The sequence below is a fragment of the Xenopus laevis genome, chromosome 9_10S, assembly GCF_017654675.1.
Source record: "Xenopus laevis strain J_2021 chromosome 9_10S, Xenopus_laevis_v10.1, whole genome shotgun sequence".
NCBI lineage: Eukaryota > Metazoa > Chordata > Amphibia > Anura > Pipidae > Xenopus > Xenopus laevis.
The window spans coordinates 42,484,279-42,503,589 of NC_054388.1; the positions used below are offsets into that span (position 1 = coordinate 42,484,279).

Here is a 19,311-nt window from a genome sequence, read left to right on the forward strand (position 1 = left end):
GTCCACCTTGAGGTGGGCAATATCGGGCTGATCCGATCATGGGCCCTAGGGCCCAAAGATCGGATCCTAATGATGCCTAACGGGCGGTTGGATCGCGGGACCGCATCAACAAACAGATGCGGCTGCGATCCGATGGGATTTTTGGTCCCATCCGATCGAGATCTGGCCGACTTTCGGCCAGATCTCGATCGGTGAAGCCCGTCGGGGGGCCCCATACATGGGCCAATACGCTGCCGACACGGTCTGTCGGCAGCTTTTATCGGCCCGTGTATGGCCACCTTTACTGTATGTTCACAGCTGAGTACATATAGGAGACCATGCTCACTCCTCAAGTTGCTTTACAGGAAGAAACAGGAGCCGCATCAAGAACAGGAGATTTTGCATAGTCCCTAGTGCAACTCCCTGTTAATACAGCAAGTGGGTGACATGCTGTCCTTGAAACTTTGCCACCCTAGTCCTGGGCTTATGTGGCCTTCGGTAATATTCAGGCCTGTATATGTGATATATTATTATGGTGTTATTGTATCACGTTAATGCACTTCTACTTGACTCAATAGGGGAGCAACAGGAATTTCAGCATTCTTGTCTGTGGGTGAGTTTTTTTCCTTGTCATACACAGCCACATGGTATAGAGAAGCATTGCAAAATGAGTTTACAAAAACACTGACTATTTTCCTTGCATTCTGTCACAGTGGCACAGATCCTGTCTGATACCCATTGTAAGCAGCAGTCCTGCCCTACTTTATGGCTGAGATTCTAGCTATCTTTATAACAGAGCATTCTGTACCAGTGGAACAGATCCTGTCTGATACCCATTGTAAGCAGCAGTCCTGTCCTGCTTTATGGCTGAGATTCTAGCTATCTTTATAACAGAGCATTCTGTCACAGTGGCACAGATCCTATCTAATACCAATTATAAGCATTGTTCTCCCTTGTTGTATGGCTGAAAGGTTTTATTATTCAACAGTTTTTTACAATGTAGTAAAATATAATTTCAAGGTAAATGTCCAGTTTCCAGGAGTTTCCATGAAATATTCTGGTCATCGAACAGTTTTCCTCTTTGTCAGCAGGGGGCAGAAACTTCAAAGGATCATGCAAAGTAAAAGCATGAAAGAGCCATATTTTACCTTTGGAATCATATCAGATATCCAGTATGCTGATAAGGATAATCAATATAACGACCTAAAGACTAGTATGAGATATTACAGGAACATCTTGACACAAGTTGCCATTAAGGAGTGGGCTACAGAATCCATAAAACCAAAATTCATTCTTCAACTTGGCGATATCATTGAAGAACATAAGAGTTCAAAAACAGCGCTTGAAAGGGTGTTAGTGGAAATGGACAAACTTCACATCCAATTCCATCATGAATGGGGCAACCATGAGTCCTACAACTTCAGCTGAGAATATTTAAATGGGTCTAAACTGAATTTAGAAAACAGGATCGATCAGGAAACAGGTACTTTTGAAAATGGGGAATCCAATGATGAATCATTCTATGCCTATCATTTTAGTCCCTTCCCCAAATTTCAATTCCTTTAAATCGACGGGTATGATCTTAACCCCATCGGGTAGGAAAAGATGAGCCCCAAGTATGACATTGCCTTCAATCTACTCAAGGAAAATAACACAAATGAGGATCTGAACAGCCCAACAGGTATAATATGACTATTCACAAGACTGATCCAATGTCAAAACTTCTAGACATGAGAGATATATGCGACAATCAGGAGACCATGACAGTGGAACTGAATCAGATTCATGTGTTACTTAGCATGCATACACCTAACAAACCCTTTAATCATCAGTGCTAACAGATGTGACTCTATGATTTCCCAGCATGCCATGGATGTGTCCAAAAGTAGCAAGTTGCATGTGCTATACAACTTTCACCAAGCATCTATATATTTTTTTGTCCCCCCATCAGGATTGGGGCAGTTTGTATTGTTCAACAGTGGCATCAGTCCATCCCAGTTTGATTGGTTTGAAAGCATTTTAAAAGGAAGAAAAAGTCTTTGTTGTTAGTAAGTAAAGCTAATAGTTAAAGGTAGCGACCTGCCTTGTAACATTTCATTTTTGGAAGTGATGCTAAGTACTTTACAGTATTACTGCTCTGTGCTGGTTCCTTCTGATATTGCGGTTTCATTTATATATTGGCTATGAAAGAGTCCCTGTTTTTCTCCCTGAAAGCTGCCATGACAGTTAACAGCCCGCCCCATCTGTGTAAGTCAATTGTGAATGTTAGAGGGAGTCAGCACAAAGATGCATTTGTGTGGGCAGTGTAACACACAGTAAGGCTTGGGAATTACTAATTATAACCAGTACAACTGTATTATCATACACTTCTCCTCTTTTGGTGTAGCCCACCTCCCAGGTCACCCAGATGCAGCCGACCCTATGTGCTTGATTTGGAATTATCCTGAGGTCCTGTCCATACTGCAGTCCCATCCCTGTGTGGCAGCATACTTTGCTGGACATAATCATGAAGCCAGATACTGTATGGACTCTTATGGAATTCACCATATCACATTCATGGAGTCATAGAGACGCCCCCAGAAAGCCAGGCCTTTGGGATAATGTATGTGTATGAAGATAAAATGGTTCTGAAAGGAATAGGCCTTGTTAAAGACAGAACTTTATACTACAGAGACCCCAAGAATATATAAATAGGGCAATAAAGGCTATATGGCCCCTAAGTCTAAGGCTAAATCTTGCCCCTGTTAGTTATATTCATAGCAGCCAATCAACAGTTTCCTTTTACTGGCTTGATGGGCTTAGGATAATGAAATGAAAGATCTGATTGGTTTCAATGGGTTACTGAATATAGTGTAGTTAGAATATTAAAATCTGGTGTTTAAGGGTTGCAGGTCTTCTGTCGTTATTAGTTAAAGCATACATGATCGGTTAACATAATAATATTCAGCAGACGCAACTCAGTCCTCCGCCTCAATGAAGCTAGAATTCTGAGGGGACGTGGTGTATCGTGGGTTAAAAAAACAACATGGTGAGGTTCATTTGAAAATTGTACTCTGCACCTCATTCAGAAATGACCCTCTCTATATGCATAATTATATATATTTATGTATTCTGGAGCTGCTATACTGCTTTTCCTGCTAAGATAAAAGGTAAGAAAATACACAAATAGAGAGAGAACCACTGACAAAGTGGTAGAACAGTTGTTCAGCTTTACAAGCAGTATTTGTTTTACATACTGTATTAAAGTACAATTGCTGTGATGATCAAGTGCCACTCTGTACCGAGTTCAAACTATTTTCATGCACTACAGGGGACCAGCCTGAAGGCAAGTTAGGGTGAGATTTGGGGTGAGTGCTTATTTGTGCCCTGGGTACCCCTGGAACTATAGCAGGGTGACTGTTACCCCAATGTTTCTATATATCTGTAACCTTGTTATGAGCTAAGGCGGTGCAGTCTGAAGGCCAGTTAGAGTGAGATTTGGGGTGAGTGCTTATTTGTGCCCTGGGTACCCCTGGAACTATAGCAGGGTGACCGTTACCCCAATGTTCCTATATATCTGTAACCTTGTTATGAGCTAAGGGGGCCCAGCCTGAAGGCCAGTTAGGATGAGATTTGTGATGAGTGTTTATTTGTGCCCTGGGTACCCCTGGAACTATAGCAGGGTGACTGTTACCCCAATGTTTCTATAAATCTCTAACCTTGTTATGAGCAGAAGGGGCCCAGCCTAAAGGCCAGTTAGAGTAAGATTTGGGGTGAGTGATTCTTTGCTGCCCTGGGTACCCCTGAATCTATAGCAGGGTGACTGTGACCCCAATGTTTCTATATATCTGTAACCTTGTTATGAGCAGAAGGGGCCCAGTCGAAGGTCAAGTAGAATGAGTGCTTATTTGCTGCTATGGATACCCCTTGATCTATAGCCATATTTAGAATAAAGAATTAATCTTAAAATGAATCAGGAGGGGGGTTGATAAAAATTTGCTGGGATTTCCACTGTGGTTCAAATGCAATTAAACTCTGTTAAGGTCACCTAAAACTAAAATAAATAGTAAACTGGCCAATGGCCTCTCCTGTTTTTTAAGCATTATGAAAAGGCAAAGACTTCCCATCATCTCAAATGCAAACCAACTGTATTAAGATCTTTCCTCATAAGTGGAAACATAAGTAGGTGGCACATAAGTAGGGGCAGCACTACATTGCACACAAGCAGAGCTGCCATCAGAAATCACTAGGGATGCACTGAATCCAGGATTCAATTTGATATTCGGCCTTTTTCAGAAGGATTTGGATTTGGCTGAATCTTTGTGCCAGGCCAAACCGAATCCGAATCTTAAATTGCAGGGGCGAGTAGGGAAATCGCGTGATTTTTCATCACTAAAGAAGAATTTTTTCCACTTTTTCCTTTCCTGCCCCTAATTAGCATATGCAAATTAAGATTGAGTTCAGTATTTGGCCGAATCTATCACCAATGATTCGGCAGAATCCCAAATAGTGGATTGGGTGCATCCCTAGAAATCGCAGGACCTTCCCTCCTAAGAGCTATAAAATCAGTTTAATGTTGTCTTATTTCCCTACAGACAGAGGCACAGACTCCATTCTGTATATAATAACATAACTATAAACCTCATATATGTACATTTATTGCTTACAAGCAAAGCTCCTAATACAAAGGTACTATATGACTGTACCAATGAGATGCGTGTCTGCTGCAGAACCTCTTAGTTGCACTGAGCAGTCAGTTCGACCCATTCATTAAGTGGAAATGTATGAAGCAGCCGCAATAGCAGGATTGTGGCCGCCAGTGAATAGGCCGTGTAATACCTCACTTTCACCACGAGGGGGCTATTTTCCCAGCGTCATTTAGGCTGCTGCTGCTGCGGAGGAGACGGGGTGAAAGACGTCATTTGGGGGGCAGGGCTCTGACGGCAACGCGAGTGATTGTGGGAAGGGGGCAGGCACAGAGGGGGTTGCTGCATTGCAGCCTTCATTTGCTAGCGAATATATTAACAATGGCGACTTCCAACCCCAGCGGCAGCAGTGGAACCAGTGCGGGCCTCGGGTTCCAAGGACAGTCCCAGCAACACAGCACCGTCAACAGCATGCAGGGTAAGCGGCCTCCGACCTGTCGCCCTCTGTATCCCTCAGCGTCATTCAGCACCTCCAGCCTGTCCTCTTCTCCCAGCGTCACCCAGCACGCTCCTTCCTGTCCTCTCCTCTGTCTCCCAGTGTCACCCAGCACTTCCACACTGCTCTGTCCTCTGTCTCACATTGTCACCCAGCACCCCCAGCCTGGCCTCTCTTGCTCTTTCAGTGTCCCCCAGCACCCCAGCCTGTACTCTCTTGTCACCCAGCACCCCAGCCTGTACTCTCCTCTGTCTCCCGCCCACTGTCACCCAGCACCCCAGACTGTCCTCTCCTTTAATCTCATAGTGTCAGCCAGCACCCCAGACTGTCATGTCCTCTGTCTCCTGCCCACTGTCACCCAGCACCCCAGCTTGTCCTCTCCTTTAATCTCATAGTGTCCCTCAGCACCCCAGCTTGTCCTATCCTGTGTCACCCAGCACCCCAGCTTGTCCTCTCCGCTGTCTCCCATTATCAACTTGCCCCCAGTCTCTCCTTTCTCTCTTGTGTCACCCAGCACCCCAGACTGTCCTTTTCTCTTTCTCCCAGTACTTATAAAATCTAAGTCTCCTTGTACTCTCCCAGCACAGCCTGGCCTTTTACTGTTCCCCTCAGATCTTTCTAGTGAAACCCAGCTATTTCACTGTTTCCCAGTAGCCCCAGTTTGTCTCCTTCACGCTCTCCTACAACTCATTTGTTTAAGCATCTTATCCCCCCCTCAAAATCCACACAGTCACATAGATACCCACAACTTGGAAGTTTCCTTGTTTCCACTGGATGTGGTATTTCTCCCGTAGCTTTTTAATCCTTAGGTTCTGTCCCTGTACCCCGTCCAAGGTACTAGCAGTCAGTACAAATTATATTAGTGGAACAGACCAGGTAGACGCAGTTATTTGCTGCAAAAACGCCTTTTATTCGACACTACATGTTTCGAGCCCAATTGCCCTTTATCAAGTGTACTAAACACCATTAACACACACTCTTTATAGGAATTCAATGGGAGGGGAAAAGGTCATGTATCTACCAGCAACCAAACCCTTAGACCAACTCTGTTTTCTAGTTCTCTGAAGCCGTAAATTCCCATGCACTTCCTTTTCTGATAACCCTTCCTGTGTTTCAACTTTCAGACTGTGATTGTCACCCTTGCACCCAGCGTTACTCACCTCCAACTTTTCCCACTTATGGTCCTTTACTTTACTGCTTTATTCTATCTTCTCTTCACCCATCCAATCTCTTTGTCCCCAGGCACCCATGAGGGCTATTTGGGATGCATTTGGGACATAGATGGGGTATTCGTTCTTCCAGTTTGCAACCTTCATCTAGCCTATGTGAGTCCTCACAGATTTCCCTCTCCACCATGCCTGTGCAGTTTCCAGAACCTCACCCCACCTAGCCTTTGTGGGTTCTTTAAAAAAGCTCTCTCCACCTAGCCTTTCCCAGAATTCACCCTCCTTCTAGCTTGTAGGGAATGTCCTGGTATACCCATTAGCTTGTGTGGGTTCCCTTACTATGGCCATTTTTCCTCAACATTTGTTGGATATGCCAGTTCACCCCTCTGCCATAGCCTGCATGGATTCTCCTTCCATACATACACTGCCCTAGCTTGTGTTGTTTCTCCCAGTGCACCCTCTCCCTTGGACTGTGTGGGTTCTCCCAGTGCACCCTCTCCCTTGGACTGTGTGGGTTCTCCCAGTGCACCCTCTCCCTTGGACTGTGTGGGTTCTCCCAGTGCACCCTCTCCCTTGGACTGTGTGGGTTCTCCCAGTGCACCCTCTCCCTTGGATTGTGTGGGTTTTCCCAGTGCACCCTCTCCCTTGGTCTGTGTGGGTTTTCCCAGTGCACCTTCTCCCTTGGACCGTGTGGGTTCTCCCAGTGCACCCTCTACCTTGGACCGTGTGGGTTCTCCCAGTGCACCCTCTACCTTGGACCGTGTGGGTTCTCCCAGTGCACCCTCTACCTTGGACCGTGTGGGTTCTCCCAGTGCACCCTCTCCCTTGGACCGTGTGGGTTCTCCCAGTGCACCCTCTCCCTTGGGCTATGTGGGTTCTTGGCAAGCTTTTATGCTTGTTTTAATGCTCATTTTTGGGGTGTTTATTATGAGCACCTGGAAGGAAATACTGGGCAGAGCATGGTGCTGCATTGATAGAGATCGGGAAATGTAAGATAATGTGGATATTTTTGCACACTTTGTTTCCTTTTGCCAGATTCTCATATTAATAATGGCAAGAGGAAGCAACAAGTGGCGTTCTTTCCCTGTAGGAATGGAAAGCTTGCAGTGCAAGTGGAATATTTCTTTTGGATGTCCTAGAACTGTGTATTTTATGGGTTGCAGAAGTCTGGTGTAACTGTTCCCAGTGGAGGCCACATGCCTGTATTTTGTGTTTGAAATATCCTTAAAGTGATACTAGCACATTCACAACACTGGTACCTTACAGCCATTTCAGTATACCTTTAAATCGCACATTATTGTGTGTCATTTGCATGTTATCGATTGTTCTGTCATTTCTTACCAGATCTGCAAGGAGTCAGTCCCATGTATTTAAGTCTGTTTTAAATGGCTAGGGATCTTTTTCTTTTCTGCTCCCCTGAAAAAAAGTATAGTGGGGATTATACTGTATATAATAAGTACAGTTGTTTGTATATTTATGTATGCACTGTTATAAAGTTAAATGTACCCTATCATCAAAAAATGAATTTTGGGTTTGGGCCTAAAGACAAATGTGTAAAACTACTAAACTAGTGTTTTGTCAGATGTCATTTTAAATTGTCATTTTTGTCTTGATTACAGAAATGTAATCAAATTTATACTCCAGGTCTCTCACTGATTAGCAGTTCTTCTTAATGGCTGTAGCTATAGCTATGTTTATAACCGAGCATTCTGTCACAGTGACACAGACCTTATCTGATTCCCATTGTAAGCAGCAGTCCTGCCCTGCTTTATGGCTGAGATTCTAGCTATCTTTATAACAGAGCATTATGTCACAGTGGTGCAGATCCTGTCTGATACCCATTGTAAGCAGCAGTCCTGCCCTGCTTTATGGCTGAGATTCTAACTATCTTTATAACAGAGCATTCTCACACAGTGGCACAGATGCTATCTCATACACATTGTGAGCAGCAGTCCAGCTCTGCTTTATGGCTGAGATTTTAGCTATCTTTATAAAGTAGCATTCTGTCTCCGTGGCACAGATCCTATTTGAAAGAATGTGCTGGAGCAGAACTATTAACTGATGCATTTTGAAAAAAAAAAAAAGTCTTTCCATGAAAGAATCTCTTTAAACTCCACCCTTTAATTAAAATGGTCAAGCCAAAAATATTGAGCTTTCCTCTTACAATGCAAATTACCCTGGGTTCCTATTATCAATATAAATTGTTCATGTGAATATGAAAATATTCATACTAATATGAAAATATAATCCTGTGTGTGACTATTTAATACTTTAATTCACACTTGTGCTTTTACAGGTGCATATCGCTCATGTATTATAAGGGATAATTTACCCCCTACTATAAATTTGTATAGGATATTAGAAGTCACTGTGGGGTTCTGTGACCATATAAAGGCACAAGGCTGCAGGCTGAGTTATACAGGAAACTTTGAGTATTACTCATGTATAATAAGGCATAAAGTACCCCCTACTGTAAATTATAATGATATTAGAAGTCACTGAGGGGTTGTTCTGTGACCATATAAAGGCACAAGGCTTCAGGCTGAGTTATACAGGGAACTCTGAGTATCACTCATGTATTATAAGGGATAATGTACCCCCTACTGTAAATTATAAGGATATCAGAAGTCACCGAGGGTTTCTGTGACCATATAAAGGCACAAGGCTGCAGGCTATACAGAGAACTCTGAATATTACTTGTGTTGTAAAGATAGCTAGAATCTCAGCCATAAAGCAGAGCAGGACTGCTGCTTACAATCGGAATATGATGAGATCTGTGACCAGCTATTTCACTGCAATATAGCGTGAGAGAAGAAAGCTAAGCATAATAAAGCAAAAATCTAAACACTGTCCTTTTTTATCGATATTCTAAGCGATGTTGTTTAAGTAGTTTAATATGGTAATTAATGGTAATGCTATGAAAAAAAAAATAGTAAAACGCCACTGTTTGAATAGACAGGGTATCTTTGCCACCTAGGGGTAGGACATTTATAATAACACAATGCCTTTGGACTGAAAATTCCCCAGCCCATATCCAGCCCATAAGCAGTTCGATCCCATTAGCTCTCACCAATATAACTTATAGATTTGGCTCTTTCTATTGCTGTAAATGTCCTTTACCCTGGACACCGAAATAAGGTCATGTGCAGAAATGTGGTAGTAAATCTTTATGGAACCTGTAAGCTGCAAAATGCAGAGAGGGATGCTGTATATTGAAGCTGATACAGTAGTCCTTTGTATTGCTTTGAAAATAAAGAAAACATGGTTGCCTCATGGCTTTAGTTTGCCCTCAGTTTCCTTAACTCAGGAAGTGTGACTGAAAATGACTCCCCCTCCCCTCCAGGCTTATGTTTAAAACAGTCATTATTTCCCCTTTACAGTGTTGTGATGTTGTGCAACATGTTTTGCTTTGGTTGAATTGAACTGGAAATTTGTGTCTTTTTTGCTTCAGGCCTTCAGATAAACTTCTGTGAGAATACACAAAGTAAGCGCTGATTTATTCTATTCCGTCTTTTGCTGCCTTTTCTATATCCGTCTTGGGCTATGGGAATGTATCCACTTTCATTTCCACTAACCATCCATGTACATGTGTTTTATTAAGAGGGTGGTGTATAAATAATCCAAAGAAAGCATGGCTGGTGAAGAATTATGTTTTTGGTTTCTGTACCAGCCCCAGAGACGACCCTTTAGCAGGGAAGATCTTTGCCTCAGTAGCTCCTGATCATCTTGTGCCCTGAATCACAGCACCTGCTCACGGTTGCTATTACTTACCTGAGCCATATTATTAAACTCTATGGGATCTGCGGGTTTGGAAATATACTTCGCTGAAATACGCTGCGTATTTTCTAGGGATGCACCGAATCCCTGAATCCTTGGTGAAAGATTTGGCTGAATCCCCGAATCCTTGGTGAAAGATTCGTCCGAATACCGAACCGAATCTGATTCCTAATTGGCATATGCAATTAGGGGCTAGAAAGGAAAAAGTGGAAAAAATTCTTCTTTTGTGACGAAAAGTCACGTGATCTCCCTACCCACCCCAATTTACATATGCAAATTAGGATTCGGATTCGGTCATCCATTCACAAGGATTAAGCTGAATCTGAATCCTGCTGAAAAAGGCTGAAACCCGAACCGAATCTTGGATTCGGTGCATCCCTAATATTTTCAACATGTCGGCCAAACTCTCGCAAGATGTATTTCACATATTCTGCATCCAAATTTAATAATCAGCCCTGTAGTATCAACTTCCATGACCCCTAAGCTTAACTTTTCAACCGTATCCCAGAGTGCACTGAGCATGTGTAGAGCCACTGACACTCAAGATGGCCTAACAAGATCCAAGATGGGGAGCTGCTGGGGGCAAATTCCAAGGCATGGATTGTTACTGTTCTTGGGCTGCTGAACCTCTGGGCTGGTACAGTAAGTTCAGTATATAATATGCTGCATTTATATTCCATTTCTTTTTTTTATGTTGTACTTCTCCTTTAAGCACAGGTGTATATTACTCCTCTATGGGTATATTATAATTTTATGCTGGTGACATAATTACGTTGTGTATTGACGAGCAGTACGGCTATATTCTGTATGTAAATTGTTTTCCACTTAGCCTTTTTTCTCCAAAGTTTACTAAGATTCTAGGAATTGTGGGGGAACGAGAAAAAACAGAAATGCATGTTGGGAATAGAAAACTACAGGCTGAAAAACACATTATTAGGGCTGTGTGGTTTCATTGGCGTATTTACGCTCGGCCGCATGTTGTTAAAAAACACAACGTAAAAACGTGTGACCTTGCCCTTAGGCTTGATAAACTGATACTGTAGACAGAAAGTCGGATGCAACTCTTCCTCACTGATGCAGAAAAGCAGCAATTGGGTGGGGGGGGGGGCAACAATGCATTCTGGGTAAAACAACTAAAACATGGAGAATTATGGCCAAAGTTGCACTTTGCACCCTGCACTTGCTTTCCTAAGTGACCCCCTTTAGTGAGCCATTCCACTGACCCAAGGAAGAGAGCCGAGAAATATCAATAGGACTCTGCTACAGGTTCAGAATGATGGGCCTGGACCACCTCCATTGGTGCCTGCCCTACTTTTGGGCTAGTGCTAGGACATCATTCACAATCCTTTTTAAAGCACGAATTGCTCTTGATGCTTCTTGATGCTTCTTGAGAAGGAGGCTAGCACTAACAGGTCTTACAAAGAAATAACGGTGTTTATTAGTCAAAAATAAGAACAAGTTCTTAGTTTTGACTAATAAGCACCGTTATTTCTTTGTAAGACCTGTGAGTGCTAGCCTCCTTCTGGTATATACTTATCCTTTTGGGCTTTATTTGCACCCAGGCAACTTACACCTCTACACAAGTTGTGCCGGCATCCAGGCAACTATATCTATATATAATATCTATCTATCTAGCTAGCTAGCTAGCTATCTATCTATCTATCTATCTATATATATCAATATAGTAGTCATTTTCAATCATGATATGAATCCATGCTGTATAACAGCATTCATTTATATTCCATTGTTTGCCAACAATTATAATTATTAACTTTAGAATTAAAATTTAATTAAATGTCCAATGTTAATTCCTTTTTATTAGCCTCCCAGCGGAGTTGGACTGAGCCGCACTTCTCAATTAATTTGCATGGATGAAAACAGTCATTGTTTTCTATTCTCCTTAGAAAGTGAAAACGGCAATTGAAATATCAGGTTATCGACTGTGATTGGCCTAGAAGCCATATTGTCATAATATTATCCCTTCTTTTTATTTGATTTGATAATCTGTTTTCACTTTGCGTGGGTTTTGGTAAATAGTTTTGCCTTCTTTGCCCTCTCCTAGCTAATTTGACACCAGCACCTCCAGCCATCAGTGCTGTGATTGTGAATGGGCCTTGCAGATAAAGAGTAACTGATCCTTCTGTATGTCATTCGGGTCTATAGATCTCTGCTATGAAGTAGATACATATGTTCTTAAACCATGTTTCTTAACCAAGTGATGCTGCTGGGCATTTTTCAACGTATCACCCAGAGGGAATACATGCTTGCTGCAGATGTAATCCACCAATATCTCAGAACTGAAAGTGGTGGTTCACCTTTAAGTTAACTTTTAGTATGTTATAGAATGGCTAATTCTAAGCAATGTTTCATTTGGCCTTAATTTATTTATTTTTTATAGTTTTTGAATTATTTGCCTCCTTCTTCTGACTCTTTCTAGCTTTCAAATGGGGGTCACTGACCCCATTTTCATTGTTTATTTCTACTTTTTATTACTCTTCTTTCTATTGGTGTCCTCTCCTATTTATATTCCAATCTCTTATTCAAATCACTGCATGGTTGCTAGGATAATTTGGGCCCTAGCAACCAGATTGCTGACATTGCAAACTAGGGAGCTGCTAAATAACTCAAAAACCACAAATAAAAAATGAAAACAATTTACATATTGTCTCAATTTCACTCTGTCATACTAAAAGTTAACCACTTATCCCTTTAGGGGGCACATTTATTAAGGTTTGAATAGTAAATTCATATTTTGGAGTTTGATTTTTGGTCAAAATTCCAAACTCGAATTCAAGATTTATCATACCTGGACCCTCGGAACAACTCAAATTAGACTATTTGCCACCTAAAACGTTCCCAGTTCATGTAGAAGTCCATGACAGAGGTCCAGTGACCCATTTGAAGATGTTAATAGCCTTCCTGACATTCAAGCTTTTCTTAGAAAAAAACTTGATTCGAGTTTTCAGGTCGGTAATATTTGTTCGAGTTTTAGACATTAAAGTTTTTTCTTAAAGAAGATACCATTCAATTTTGACATCAAACAAGGTTAAAAATACCTCTCATTCGACCTTTGATAAATCAGCCCCTATGTCATACTGATGCCATATCGTAAAGTTAGCCATATGTGGGCCAATAAAATAAAGCTGCTTACTTGGACCCTTTAGGCTGAGTCAGCAACTTATTGGCTTGTATGGGGCCCATTGCTTGGCCTACCCGACCATTATCTGGATGGAAATCAGTCAGGCTTGCCCAAAAAGTCCCTGTAACCCCTGTAGTAGGTAGCCAAGTCAAGATTGTTTGGACCTCCTCAAACAAACAGATCTCACCATGTGTGGCCAGTTGATGGCCTCCATTTGTTGCTACAACCCCCAGCATCACATGGGCAACCATCAACTAAAACTCCCTCTTTGCTTCCAGAAGTCTTTGAAAGGTCTTTGAAAAAATGGAAACCTAGGCAAGGCTAAGTGCACTGTATAATAATCCACTCTCAGTGCAACATCAGGGCAACAAATGTGCTGTGATTTAGCTTGTATTTGCTGCTATCACCAATCCTCACAAGACTATACCTCCCAACTGTCCCATTTTTCGTGGGAAAATCCTGATTTTGACAGATCAACCCGCAGTCCTGGGTTTGTTACTGAAATTTCCAGACCTTCTCTTTGATCTCCTGCACTGAACAGATGCAACGTTTCTAAATCTTAATTGGCTTTTGGCAGAGAGCCCAGAATAAGTGGCAAGTTTACTTAGATACTTTTGTAACAATTTAAGATAAGCAAAGAAACAATTGTAACAATTTAAGGATAAGCAGGTTTCTTGGGGACAACAGACTTGCAGCTAAAAGGGCAATTCACCTTCATTATCAAAACTGTAATAACACAGAAAAAACACAGAAATGTGTTCAGACTTTCATAATCTGCCAAATTTTGTAAAATGAAAATATTGGTAAGTATGCAAGACACGTGAGCTGCCTGTTTGTCAGAAAGACTCATTGATGTTTCGGCACTGCTGCCTGGGGTTGCCATTGACTGACGAAGCTAAGAGATTGGAGAAAACGAGGAAGATAATGAAATGTTAAGTTACAGAATTATTAAAAATGGAATGTAATGGTACACCTGTAGTATTTATGTGATCATGGTTTCTCAGTAATGTAAAGGCTACAGAATTCAAAAAGGCCTCGTAGACTGGCATTTAGCATCTGTGAAAGTACAGAAGGAAGAATATATCTGTCCCTCTGTGGGAATAGGAGCCCCTCCTGTTTGTGGTTCCAGTTGCATTGCAGGGGTTCCAGCATTAAGAATATTTATAGCAGCCGGCAGAAAATAGTCTATAGGAAGTGGCACCGAATAATCTCTACAAATATGCGGAAGGAAAATCTCCCACCTGCTGCAGCCCAGCCACCTCAATTTAGCACTGGCATGCCAGACTATTTTATTGAAAACTGATATTCATGTTAGAACTACAACTCCCAGTGGGCTTTGGCCAGTGATTTCTTATGATTTCCATGTGCAATTTTTAGAAACGTCTTTTTATTGCAATTTTCAACTCTCTATACTAGGGATGCACCACATCCAGGATTCGGGATTCTGCCAGGATTTGGCCTTTTTCAGCAGGATTCAGATTCTGACAAATCCTTGTGTGTGGCTGAACCAAATTCGAATCTTAATTTGCGTATGTAAATTAGGGATGGTAAGGTAAATCACGTGACTTATCGTCACAAAACAAGAAAGTAGAAAAATGTTTTTCCACTTTTTCCTATCCCACTTCTATTCGGCCAAAATCCCTACTCTATACCGGCATCATGTTGTTTTTTTTTTTTGCAGCCGGCGACGGTTCGGACGCTGGTGTCGATTTAGACGTCAGCGACAAACGGACGCCCATTGACATTTTTGACGCTAGTAAATTGTCGCTGGCGTCAAAATTCGCTTTTCGTGAATTGTCGCTGCTGTCAAAATTCACCTTTCACAAATTTGTGTTTTTCTACTTTTTCCTTTCCCATCCCTATTCGGCCAAATCCTTCATGAAGGATTCAGGCGTATCCCAAACGGCGGATTCAGTGCATTCCTACTCTATACTAAAATAAGCTAAATCTGGTTAGTATCACTTTGTAAAGGTTATGAGTTGTGATGGGTGAATTTGTTCGCCGGGTTAGATTTTTGTAGCGAATTTCCAACCAGCGCAGAAATTTGCATATTTACCGTGAAAATGTGTATGGATGCCATTTGACATTATTGATGACAGTGAATTGTCTCTGGCATCAAAATTCACGTTTCATCAATTGTCGCCGGCGTCAAAATTCACGATTCGCTAATTTTTCACCTGTTTTGCAAATTTCGCAGGAATTTCACGGGACAAATTCGCTCATCACTAGGTACAAGTATAAGAGAACCACCGGCTGTATCCCAATACTAGTGCTCTTTATCTTTTCCCTATTAAATCATTTATGTGCAATTATAAATAATGTATGATTTCCTTGCTTTGCTGTCTGTATGCAGAAGAAGTCATGGGGGGGGGGTGTCACACTGGTTTCCTATTCCTTTGATACCCTTGTAGCATTCTAGGGTGGTTCAGAAGCCAAGGCAATCCCAGGCATGAGTGCAGATAAATAATTTATGCTAAATGATTTTATGGTAATGGTACGGTCCCTTTTATTGTAATGTCCGCTCGTATTTACCAGCTCAGGAGTGAGTCACCCTATAAATGAGTGACTTATGTAACCACTGTGCAAGATTGTCTGCCCAGTGAAATTACTGGATTGGAGCTCTGGAACTTTTGTGCTGCCCTGTGCACTGACCCCTGGGGTATATACCCGGCCAATGCCTGTGCACAGAATAGGATAGATTCCTGGCATACTTCATTCCTGGAGATGTCAGCACATGAACATTGTCTTGCTTCTTCTTGTAAATAACTTTGTACAATCGCCTTTATTTCCCCATTGTTGTGTTGCTGCTGGAGACTGTCAGATAGGATTCTTGTAATTTCACGTGATATATATATATATATATATATATATATATATATCTGTGTAATTTTACTGACGTGGGGATATTCTGTTCTTATTGGGTTTACGTTTATATTTTGTTTATTTCGAGAAGAAAAGTACGTTTATTAAATCTTTAGCTCTTATAAATTTGTCTGCAGTGGTGTAAACGACAGTCCGCAGGCAAGTGAATATTAATTATGCAAATAGAGGGGCAAAATACCCACACAATTGGGCAGACTACTCGAACAGGCTGTGATCAAACTTAGGCGGCTGTTCCTGCTAAATTGTTAATACAAAGGAATACCTATGCTGCCATACTTTTGTTATTTCTCTGTAAACAAAATTACATGTTGACATTGCCATGATTGCTAGGCAACAGCCCTTTCTGGTTTCTTGTAATAAGCTTATAAAACAATAGAAGACTTGTGGGAGGTGATAAGGAAATTGCCAGCCAGCTGTCATCCTACAAGGGTAAAGCCACACAAGGAGATTCTGGGAGATTTTGTCGCCTGGCGATTAATCGCCTCGTCTTCTGAGCGACAATCTCCCCGAAGTGCCTCAGCGTGTTTTCCCATAGGCTACAATGAAAAGTCGCCTGCGCTAAAGCACACGAGGCGATACGTTTTCAATAGTCGCCCAGCAACTTTGGGCTACTATTGAAAAAGCTTAGCCGCGTGAGCAATTAAAATGCCCTAAATGCATTTATATGTATTGGTCACTTGGCCTGCACTGTTTAAAATGTTGCACCTTTACTAGGAAGTGCAAGGCAGCTCATGTATATGTATAATCTGAGGCTTTATTGGACGCTGGGCTTCAGATAAAAGATGACTGACGCGATTGATTACAAACACCCTGTGGTAAATAACCAGGACTTCAAAGAAAACCTTTATACCTGTACAGGATAGGGTTAAATAATGTCAAGTGCAATTAACCATTTTCATTTTTTGTTTTAGTTGTCCTTTAACATAAGTTTCAGTAAAACTACTAATATACTTTCTTCCCCCCCACCAATTCAGGTAAACGCAAAGCACTGAAGTTGAATTTTGCCAACCCAGCCTTCAAAACGACTGCAAAATTCACCCTGAACACCACTATCCAGAGTACCCACATGTGAGTGTTTCTGACATGGATTTCAAATCTTTGGGGACAGACTGTATGCTTGTTCCATCCAAGACTTTAAGAGATCAAGTGCTTGAGCAGTTTAATTACATTTCCTTCTCTGGAGTGAGAATATTATTGAAAGCATAGGCAGCACAGGGAAGAGGAGTTAGGGATAGGGGTTAGAAGCTCATTATACAGAGCTTGTTATCGTGTTATTTTAACCCTGGGAGGTGGGTGGAGCCAGGCTTAAAGATTTGCAAAAGTCTTGGACCCTCTCAAAGTCCTCCCCACGACTTCTGAACCACCCAACCAGGGATTCTTACAACTTAATTTATCAATGTACCTGTGTGGCGGGCAGACACTATCTGGCCCCTTTATGGATCTTTTTCTGCAAGCCCGTAATAGGAGCATGCTTAGTTAAATCCGATCTGGACATGGGTTCAGGTGCACATGCTCCGTGTCAGGGTTGTTAGTACACTTTTGTTCTTCTTAAAATATTGTCCTCTTCTCCAGTGGTAACCGTGAGGACAGGCCACAGGTGCTGGCCAAGATTTGCTTCTGTACTCCAACCTATTCTTGTCCATATCTCAGCTTCATAGGAAGGAGCACCTACTAGGAAAGGGGTATGTACAGATAGGAATTTGTCTGGAGCATGATGTAAAGAGAATGGGAAAAGGGGTCTTACAAAGCAGAGTACTATGTTTTGGGGAAATACTAATATGGCTACCATTTTGACAATTTCAAACACTGATCTGGCTGCCACTGGACAATTGCTAAAGACACTTTGTAATAAGATGGTGAGCAATCCACAAATAAGTGCAATGTCTTAAGCCTGAATATTTCCTTTTGGGAGCTCCATCTTCAATCTTTATAGGGTGAGACCAAAACCACTACCAAACTACTACTAGTAGCAGCTACTTGTCACGGCAACAAAGTGCCAGTAAATAGCCAGCCAAAGACAATACTGAGCATTGCCTCTGCTAAAGCAGACATATCCCCATATGTAATATAAGGCGCTAAGTTTGCCCAGGAGCAGTAACCATAGCAACCAATAAGATGTTTGCATTTAAACAGATGACCAGTAAATGCTGCCTGCTGATGGGTTACTGCCATGGGCACTGCCCCCCCTGGACTTGTACTTCATGCCTATCTTGCCCATGTGCATCTGTAATGGCACAGCCCAGGACCCTGAGGGACAAGGCACTTACCCGCCTCATGATCATCATTCTCTTATTACTACAAAGGACAATCCCTGCGCCCTGAGCAGAAACTGTTACGGTGACAGCGCTCATTGATGTGTTCACTGTTCAGTCAATTCACCTCCTGGTATCTCTGTGAGTGCCGAGTGGTGCAACTGAGCCCAAAGCCACAGGGGTGCGGGGGAGGGAGCCATAATTTAATCCCAATGTAACTAATTTAATTTGGTTCCCTTTACTACTTGTAAAGATTTCATGATATTGAATATTTTAAGGTACTAACATTTCATTTCAGATAATTTGTTTCTCTCCTAGGGCTGTATTTAAGTCTGATGCCACCCTAGGCACCTGACCTAAACACGCCCCCTACACTGTGCGCATGACATCACTTCCGCCAACCAATTGCCTGCAGGATCCCTTTATCTATAATATCCTCATTCATACTGTATGTCTAAACTGCTGGTCTTGCTGTCATTTAACCACCCACAGTCTCAGTATTACTCTGTTGCTTTATCAGCTTTTTACAGAGGGAATTGCGTAATGCACTTTTATCTTGTATAACCTTCCTCTGTAAAGTACAGCTAGCTATGTTCAACCCTGTGTTCATTCCAGGAGTCTGATTCTCAACATCTGTTTCATAAAACCTCTATAGATTATACCTTCTTACACTAATAAATGGATGTGATAAAGGCCAAGTCTATAGTCAAGTCTATATAAATATCCCACCTAATCCAGCTGCAATCCAGTATAACTTGCCTTTGTTATCATCTACTGAAGAGGCTAAATTAGTAGATTCCTCCCTAATTCCAGGGAATTTTAGACAACTAAGGTAAAAGAGCATGAGCGGATGATTCTAATACAGAATTTGGTTGCAGATCTGCATGTCACTGGTTTTCTCTCTAAATATTCAATTTCCATGGCTTCCTTAAACCAACACAGACAGACCATCAGGGCCCTTCTAAACTGTGGGGCCGGCCCTTTTCCAAAGGCC

General features: G+C 41.9%; 1 protein-coding gene and 1 pseudogene across 1 annotated transcript in view; both read left to right on the forward strand.

Annotated features, from left to right (window-relative positions):
* The first annotated feature begins 1,074 nt into the window (after window positions 1-1,074).
* Window positions 1,075-2,681, forward strand: LOC108702395 (annotated as a pseudogene).
* Window positions 2,682-4,896: 2,215 nt separating this feature from the next.
* map2k4.S (mitogen-activated protein kinase kinase 4 S homeolog) overlaps window positions 4,897-19,311 on the forward strand; it is a 38,762-nt gene continuing 24,347 nt past the window's right edge. Inside the window, exons 1-2 of the mRNA XM_041578047.1 lie at window positions 4,897-5,082; window positions 17,040-17,133. Of these exons, the coding sequence (XP_041433981.1) occupies window positions 4,986-5,082; window positions 17,040-17,133 (191 nt within the window). The 5' untranslated portion in view covers window positions 4,897-4,985. The remainder of the gene's footprint in view (window positions 5,083-17,039; window positions 17,134-19,311) is intronic.